Here is a 9366-nt window from a genome sequence, read left to right on the forward strand (position 1 = left end):
AGTGATCACGAAATGAAAACACCATGCCAATAACCTCTTGCAATTCAAAGTCCGGAGAAAACTAAACAATAATTAATTTAAATATGTAGCAATCAGAATTGTGACAACGGAATTTATTGTTATCTTAAGTCATTGATCTTATATAGGGTGTACCATATATTAATTGATAGAAAATAAGCTATACATTCATCACTTTAAGCTTTTACATTTGTAACCAATCAACCTGTATTGTTAAAATTTTTTAAAGACTGTATTTCGTACATGAAACGAAAGAGTATTATTATAAAAAAAAAAAAAAACTAATACAAACCCTTCAAGGTCTTTTCAATCCTATCCGTTAGCATTTCGGCGGCTGCAAAATATTAAAATTATTAATAATACTAGCTGTGCTCGCGACCTCGTCCGATTTATTAAAAAAACATTGTTTTTTTTTCCGTTTCTGAATTTTCATTAGAATCAAAGTAACCTAAGTTACTCTTTATTACAACAGATATCTGTCAGTAGAAGTCCTGTCAAAATCGGTCCAGACATTAGCTGGAGCACACAGACAGACAAGCAGACAAAAATTTTATTTTGGTATATGTATCTGCTCTCTCTGTGTTTGACACTAATCGGTGTAACATAACTCCTGAAGATGCCCCGTGGAGGGGTGAAACACGTGTTGAGTGATTTAACGGTGGCAGTTGTGTAATTCGCATTGTTTGCCGCATGCGCATTTATCAGCGGGCTGACCGGCGGTGCACTTTGTTGCACGACTACCACTGCATGTGCGGAAGTGGCTAAATATTGGTTCTTTTCTTACTTTGTATGTATATTCATATGCATGGAGCAAATAGAGGTTATTTTAATAGGTACAGACACTTTAATTTTAACTAAATATTTTGTTGAAAGGAAGTATCATAAGACAGACGCTATTTTAAGAGGAAAGTGTATTAGAATACCTTTCTTTATACATTGCTGAAGATTAATAATAATATTAAAAAGATCATTAATTATTGTGAAAAATTGAAGGTTTTCAAATTATGACTACGGATGGATGTCGCCTAACGGCCTCGCCGTTATTCTAAAAGAATTTAAGACAATATAGAAGGATGGAATTTTTTAGGAAGATCTAATTATAAAAGAAGACGGATCTCCTTCACGAATAGAAGTAATAATATAGCGCATTGTGGAAGTGGAAATGTCAGTGGTCATACATTGGTCAGAAAAAATGGCTGCTGTGATTCAAGCAAGCTTGGCTTTTTACGTCAATGTACTTGGTGGAAAAACTAAGTTAAGATAAGGCTATGCTGGATATATAGGCTAACGAAAGTAATCGACTTGGTATCGAGGATTGGCAAGTTCAATTAGCATTGAACACAGCGCACAGAATAGGAAGCCGCTGGGAGGTTAATGTTCTTTTTTTATTATCTATATTCCACAGATATTAGCATCTCTGTCTTTGTTTTATATTTACGTTCAATATTTCCCATTTTCTTTCTTAACTCGCCTGAACAATGCCAGGTACGGTGCCCATGATCAGGCAAGTATACGTCGTCTATATACAAGATGGAATGAAGACTTGGTGAAGGTCATCTAAAGACACTGGATGTAAGCCTATTCCATCCGGGTTTTTTTGAAAGTCTCAAAGGTAGTCCTGTTTCCACCAGTGAAGGTGCTGATTTGAAGGTCTCAAAGATAGTTCTCTTTCCACCAGTGGAGGTGTTACTGCTGAAATGATGATGATATTACCATCACCAGTAAATATCATAAAAAGCTCACCAGCCAAAGTATCGCGAGCTGCTTTGATCGCTGCTGCCACTTGTTCTGTTGGTGGAAAAGATGGTATTAAAAATTGTTGTGAAATTTAGCTTGAACTGTTTTATGATGCAATTAAGTTTTTCTGATGCAACAATAATATTTATTTTATCTGTGGTTATTATTTGGAACTATGTTTAAATATAGATAATTCAAAATGCGTAGTGATCTGATAAAAGATATTTTTTAACTTTGATTAAAAATTCGAAAAAGTAAGTTTAAGTATTTTTTTCTAAATTAATAAACTATTACGTTAAAGTTATAAAAAAATAAGCATGTATTTACCTTTAGCCCTGGCCGCAATGTTCTTTGCTAGAATTATAAAAAAATATATTAAAATTCTGTTTTCAAAAAGTTTGTTTTTTTAATTGTAGATGATACATATTTGTGGACTTAAATGAATTTCATTTAAATATGGAATTTGAAAACATTATTGTTAGAGAGCGTAGATCCTATGTTATAAGTATAAAAGTTGTAAAAGAGCGAATCCATAGTTCATATGTCAAACAACTTTTCTACACTCCGTGACTTAATAAAGTCCCGTTTTGTATCCGACGATGATGGGTCTGTAGGAGTAGTCTTTCTCAACCCACTCCCCAATAAGAGAAAGAAACTGTACAAAAATAAAAAGAGAACTGAAAAAAATTATTGCTCCAACAAAACCCTGTTCCAATACAATAGGAGTTGGAACGATAGATCCTCAATAGTGGGGTCAAATTAAAAACCCACGCCCCACAGGGAGGCATTTCGAAAGTAGAATTGTCACGATTTTTACACTTTTGCTTTAATATAGAAATATATATGTTAAATAGGGTGGCGTAAAAATTTTAAAAAGGTTAAAGTGGGTCATGGCACATAAATGGTTCAAAGATACTGGATAAGACATTATCTATCCCTTAAAAAAGTGTGCGAAAGAGTTAGATCTACCGCAGTGCGTTGAGAAGGGGCTTCACTTATAAGTACTCTCTCTCTCTCTCTCTCTCCTTGTCCTCTTGACGGATTCGTTGCCCGCATTAGATATAGAGAAGTAAGAGGTGTTGGTTTCAGATGAACCTTTTTTTACTTCTTCACTCTTTTAACAACTTTTGTAACAGACTCAATGATTTATAAAAATTCTATAACAGTCATGGAGGTGCAGAGATAATTGGTACACTGTTGTACAGTGTAATAGAAAGGGTAATAATTATTTAACACCATATAAATGATGAATATTTTCTTATTACTAATAATGGTATTTTTAAAAGAACTATATCTTTTTACTTTGGAGGAAAAAAGAGAGAATTTTCTATATCAAAACGACGCTTGGGCGGTTTAAACTATAAACATGATATATAGATAAAATTACCAGCTTCTTCCGCCTTTTCCTTTGCATTTTCGAGGATTTTGGCTGTAAAAAATTTAACCCGTGTTATATTTTATTTAAATGTGATTTGAAAATAAAACTAAAGGTAATGTAAGACACTTAAATAACATATCTTTCTATATAATATACTGAAATGGCAATGAGCGCTTATCTTCTCCTTTTAGAGTGGTGATCACGGCTCGGCAGGTTAGACAGTACGTTCGCCCAGAAAGTGACAGATGACCTAGTTATGGTCGTCAAATGCAGGCTGTTCCCTACCAGTATTGGAAATCTATGGAGGTTTATGTCCAGCTATGGGCATGTCATAAATAACTATGTTGATGAGACTGAACTAAAGGTGGATTACCTTACCTATCGAAACAAAATTAAATTACTTCTTTGTAATATAAGTACAAATGACCACAGTTGTCTTAAGGATCTGGAAGACCACGAAAATGAAATAACAGCGCATGGCGTTTACCAACAATGTGGAAAGACGATATTGTTAAAGTCTAAGACGTTAGTTGAAAGCCGCTTTCGACTAGTTTAAAATGGCCTTCAACTAATTAAAGTGTGTGGAAAATGTCCATGTCTAGAAGTGGAAATGATTCACTTATTATTAAGGTTTTCATAAAGTCGATTATTTTTAATATTAATACGAATGAACTGTGTTTTCTATTGACTCTTTAAAACACAAATCTATTTTCTTAAATAAATAGAATTAATTGAACATATCCCGGCGATATAGCAAGTTGAAATGGTAGGCTCTGAAGTGAAGATCACGGAAGCCAACGTACAACGAACCCAACGTACAATGACTTTGTTGTTGACGTCAGAATACTTTGTTGTTAATGCTTGATGATACGGAAACAGCAGTGTGCCAACACTACTATCCACCAACAAGATGAATGAACGACTTTGTTGAGATAGGAAGTCATCAAATACAGGCCCCCATCGATCTTGTTGTGTCACTAATTATATTACAAATCTATGAATGAGGCTTATATCCAGCAATGGGCAGATAAAATGATGATAATAAAGAAGTCAGGTGATGTTAAAATCATAAAAATGTGATGATTGTCATTGCGCTGGACGGGCATATGTGAAGCCTCAACCCCAAGACTTGTGACTTGAGAGATTTCCCGAAACGACAAGATGTGATTTCATCACCAGCGCAGGCGCAGATGATAGACTTGTATACCGATTCGATTCACTCTCTCTTTCAGATACCGTATCTCGTAAAATAGTGTAGTATGTTTGTATTAATTAGTTTTTTTTGTATATTTATATTATTAATAAATGTGTTTCTTTGCTATATCGTTTTGTAAGTTTCTTTTGACAGCTAACTTAGCTAACCTACTGCTAACTTAGCTAGACTTAGCTAACCCTAAGTGTTAAACTACAGTGCACTAAGTAATAAAGTAAAAGCGCCTCTGTGGAATAAGGCTGGGGACAAATACTCACCAACTTCTTTTTGTAATTCCTCAAGCCTTTCTGCGATATCTGTAAACAAATACATTGTTTTTTTATATATATTTTTTTTAACAATTGGGGCAAAGTCAATCAATATTATAAGCATGCATTTTGATTATATAAATCTGTGTTATCTTGTAAATTGAATTTCGAAATTTTGATAAAACATGTTTTATATATTAAACATATTTGATATTTTCGTGATTAGCTAGTCGGAAGAGCTTACCTATTTGAATAAAGAACATTATTATTTTAATTATATAACACATAATAAGAGCAAAGATATTTATAACAAATTATCTGCGAATAGGTCACCGATCTTTTTTAATTAATAACGATTATATACAAATGACAGTAACAGTTTTATAAAGTGAAAAAGATGAGAGAGAGAGAGAGAAATGATTATTCCCTTCGTATTTTCCTTTCAGTCAGATATACGATAATCGATCGCAGTGTGGTATTATAACTCCATATAAAATTTTTTAAAAGAGAATGTTTGACTTTATTAAACTGCTTATCAATCTCAAATTTATTTATTTATTTAATATTCTTTATTGTACGCGTTCAAAAATAAATTATTAATTGTACAAAAATTAAAAATGTAATATTGTTAATATGATGGCAATTTCTCCCAAGTACAAACGTACATACATTTATACATTTATATGGCACTTGCATAAGAGTAATATAAAAAAACTAAATTAATAAATAAATAATCAATTGCTAAGATAATGTTCCTCAATAATTTTCTTAAGAAATAGATCGAGTTTTATTATTATAGTTTTAATAAATTTGTTCTATTTTGAAAAACCAAATACCTATTTATAACATTGCAAGATAAAACCTAATATATGTTAATTACGGAATAAGATATACGAAGCAAAGTTTTTGTTACATATATATATACATATACGAACCACGGTCGTGTTTCTTCGCGGCTTCCACTGGATTGAAGGCAACGAACGCCACCTGAAACATAAAAGTTAAAATTCAACCACCCTGTATATTATATTTTTACACGCATATAACAAGTGGTTTTATATGTTTAGTATAAAAGAAATATACACAAACTATATCTAATATATAAAATTCTCGTGTCACGGTGTTCGAACTTGAGCTCCTCCTAAACAGCTTGACCGACTTTTACCAAATTTTATATGCGTATTCAGTAGATCTGAGAATCGGCTACTATCTATTTTTCATACCCCTAAGTGATAAGGGTGGTCCACCCCTAAATTATTTTTTTTATTTTTTAGACAATTTTTTCGGTTTTTAATTTATTATGATACAGCATACAAAAATACATACAACCTTAAAATTTCACCCCTCTACGATCAACCCTTATTTTTTTTGTTAATTAAAACCCTATTTTTTTTGCAAAACAACGTTTGCGGGAACAGCTAGTATCTCTATAATTAAGTATATTATGTTATAAATGGCGTCTATATATTGTTCGAAAAAAATCGAAGCCTTGATTCAAAAAGTGTATATAAAAAAACGCACGCTATTTTTGAAAAAAAAAAATTCAGTTTTTTCACAAAACACGTCTGGTGGGCAAAGGCGTCGTCAAAATACTCCTATGGGATGATATACCATAATCGCCACACTTGGCATGCGAGTTAGCGATCAGTATTGTATTATAATACGTAGTGGAAATGCTATACATCCTTTAGAAACTTGTCTATGCATAAAATGTTAGTAATTTAATATTGTATCCTAGGAAACGAACCCGGGATCTATGATCGCAAGTCTCAGTGCTTTATCGCCGTCCACCAGTGGGCGTCTTACAGCTAAAATAATGATGATATATCTAATATATACATACATCTACATAATAATACTTAGTGACCCTATATATACATATAGAATGTGTGACCTCCACAATTCATATATTAGTGATATTGATATATTCTCGTGCTCTCTCGTATCTTTTAAAAGACAATTTCGTTCGAAATTATTGAGTACACACAATACAATTTAAACCATAATATAAATATATGATTTAGATATATAAACAAACATAATTTAAGTATATAAACCATAATCTTTGATTCCTGTTTAGTGATGTTTTTAATTGTTCTGTCATTGTTTGACTATAAATCATTAAATGTTCTTAGTGAGATATATAGGTAACAATTGTAACTAATTTTATATATCTAAGCTTCTAAGTTTGTACTTTATTTCTGTCTTTTGTTACTGTTTATCTCCAATAAAATAAATAAAAAATAAATAAATACATATATGTATATATATTACTCACCAACACAAGCATGGAACCGGCAAACAGGCTGAATTTCGACATAATGGTTTTTTATAAAATAACTGTGGGTTATTCAAAACTATGTATGTTCTACCGTGAACTCGAAGAAGCTCATGCCTTCGATGTGGAATCTATCTGTATTTATATCGAAAATATGCACATAAATTTAATACTAAACATTTCTTTTCATCACGAATCACACGTTTATAGATAATATATTTTATTACAGACAATCAATGTGTTTTATGTATTAAAAAGGTAATTAAAATATATAATTTTAAATGTTATTTAGTTATCATCTTTATTATCAGCTACAAGACTGTTCACTGCTGGTAATAGGTCTACCATATACTACCAATTGGACCGGATGGAAGCGCTTCAAGCATCTTCCGATGATCAACACGGCTTTTTCACCTTGTAGACTTCTTCGCTTGCATATCTATGGAGTCAATTATAGAACCTTTTGGCTCTAACGGCTGCTTCTGCCTGTTATGTGGCAAGCCTACTGATAATTAAACTTGCCAATCAGCTGTGTAATGTTATTTACTTACTTTCGTCAATGAATGTTTTCATTCCTGATTAAATAGTTCTATCTTAAAGTTATCTTTCAATCTTGAAGGTGGACATCATGGTTGACGCCGGGTTTGCCTATTCGTAGTTTCCAATCCAGTAACTTACCACAGCGGAAGACCAGGCCTTGGTGCACCTTATCGCCATCTGCCCTGCATTTAAAGGAGTCCGTCTTGATTTTGGGGTTTAGGGAAAAAGGTAGAACAAGGAAGTATCGCCCCTTTCGCGGGCGATGACATCCTTCGCCCATTATTCCTATAATTCGTTAGAAAATGGTGCAGACTGCAGCAAAAGGAAATCAGACTCAGAAATAAAAAAGAGGGTAAGACTTGCAAAAATCAAGAAGATAAATAAAATTATATAATTTATTTTAGTCATAGGTAAATAAATACATTTAAAAAACTTTTAAGTTAAACGGTTTTTTGATGCCCATATTGTGGTGGTTGTGGAAAAATATGTACCTAGTCCGCCATATTAGAACGGCGTCCATCTTGAATTTTAAATTCTGACATAATTATCGTGTTTTACTAGTGTAGCCCTTTCATTTGATACTTATATTGAGGGGGTTAAGGAAAAATATGTAATCCGCCATTTTGTATCGGCGCCCATCTTAGATTTATAATGTTATTGATTTTATTATATTGTTTTGTCATCTAAATTAAATATGTGTACCAAATTTTAGACCAATCTGACAACGGGAAGGTGCTTAAATTTCAATTTTGACCCAAATAAATAAACATATAAATTCCGTACGGGTCGAACTAAATAAAACCGTTTAATAATATTAAAAGTAGTTTTTAGAAGTACTAACATAATGTCAAATAGTAAAATATCAAAAGAAATATAAATAAATATCCAAAAAAAATAATCTGTGATAATTAAAGTAAAAAACTGTGATCTAAGAATATAGACGAAGGAAGAAAAGACATGCATCATATGAAGCGTAAAAGGAATGAATAGAGATAATGTGAAGTAAAAAAGAGAATGTAGAATTTAAATTGAATAACTAATTTTTGCAGGGGGAATAAGGCTCATGGAGGCAATGCAAACAAAATATTGTTAAAACAGTACCTTCAACTTGCAAATTAATTAGCCTTTGCTAGTTACTTTTCTGTTCTTGTTCGTCTTTGGATATTATTTCTGACTCGACCTCGTAAATTCCGAGTATAGTTCACTTCGTTTCTCTTCTCTCGAAGCAACGGACTACGTAGACTTATTTTGTTGCTTTTTTTTGTTAAATTATCTATACCAGTGATTCCCAAAGTGGTCTATATCGACCCCTAGGGGTCTATGACAACTGCAAGGGGTCTACGTAAAAAATTTGGGGGTCTATGAAATGAATATGTGGGTCCACGATAGTGGATCTCAACACATACACTGTTAGTACCTATTTACTTACATCATACTAACTTATAATATCAAAACATTTACATTATTTATTAATAATAATAAAAAGAAACAGACTGGACATCATTAGCCGAGGAGATTTAAGATTAACCCTTACAAAATTGACGCCAAATGTTGATAATTTATTATTAAAGCATCAGGTTCATCCTTCTCACTAAAAATATTGACTTATTGCTTATGTTATTTTATTTATAGTTTATTCTATGTTTATTTAATGTTACGTATGTTTTAAATAACAGATACAAAATTTTATTTTGAGTAGTTTTAATTTAAATTCAATTAATAAACGTATAAATTAACATGTGTTTTTACTTTAAGTTTTTAATACTAAACTTCACTACAGTTAGAAATTTACAGGAAATCAATATCAGGTAAGTAAAAACATGGCAAGGGGTCTACGACACAAAAAAGTTTGGGGAACTCTGATCTATATGTTCATAATTCATTTGCCGTTTCCCATGACACCATCGTTGTGTATTATTTTGTCTTGATTTATAATAAAGATTTAAATTATATT

At 32.0% G+C, this 9366-nt stretch overlaps 1 protein-coding gene across 1 annotated transcript; it reads right to left on the minus strand.

The window, feature by feature from the left end:
- Positions 1-1624: 1624 nt before the first annotated feature.
- LOC137927249 (uncharacterized) lies at positions 1625-6951 on the minus strand. Its single transcript, XM_068771028.1, has 6 exons — positions 6873-6951; positions 5530-5581; positions 4604-4642; positions 3143-3184; positions 2083-2109; positions 1625-1806 (listed from the first exon to the last, which is right to left on the minus strand). Exons 1-6 carry the CDS (start codon positions 6912-6914, stop codon positions 1625-1627), a joined length of 384 nt encoding a protein of 127 aa, XP_068627129.1. The 5' UTR covers positions 6915-6951.
- Between the last annotated feature and the right edge of the window lie 2415 nt (positions 6952-9366).

This window comes from Battus philenor, unplaced genomic scaffold, assembly GCF_028537555.1.
Source record: "Battus philenor isolate CCGP_79_NKW_IND1 unplaced genomic scaffold, ilBatPhil1.0.hap1 SCAF_30, whole genome shotgun sequence".
Lineage (NCBI taxonomy): Eukaryota > Metazoa > Arthropoda > Insecta > Lepidoptera > Papilionidae > Battus > Battus philenor.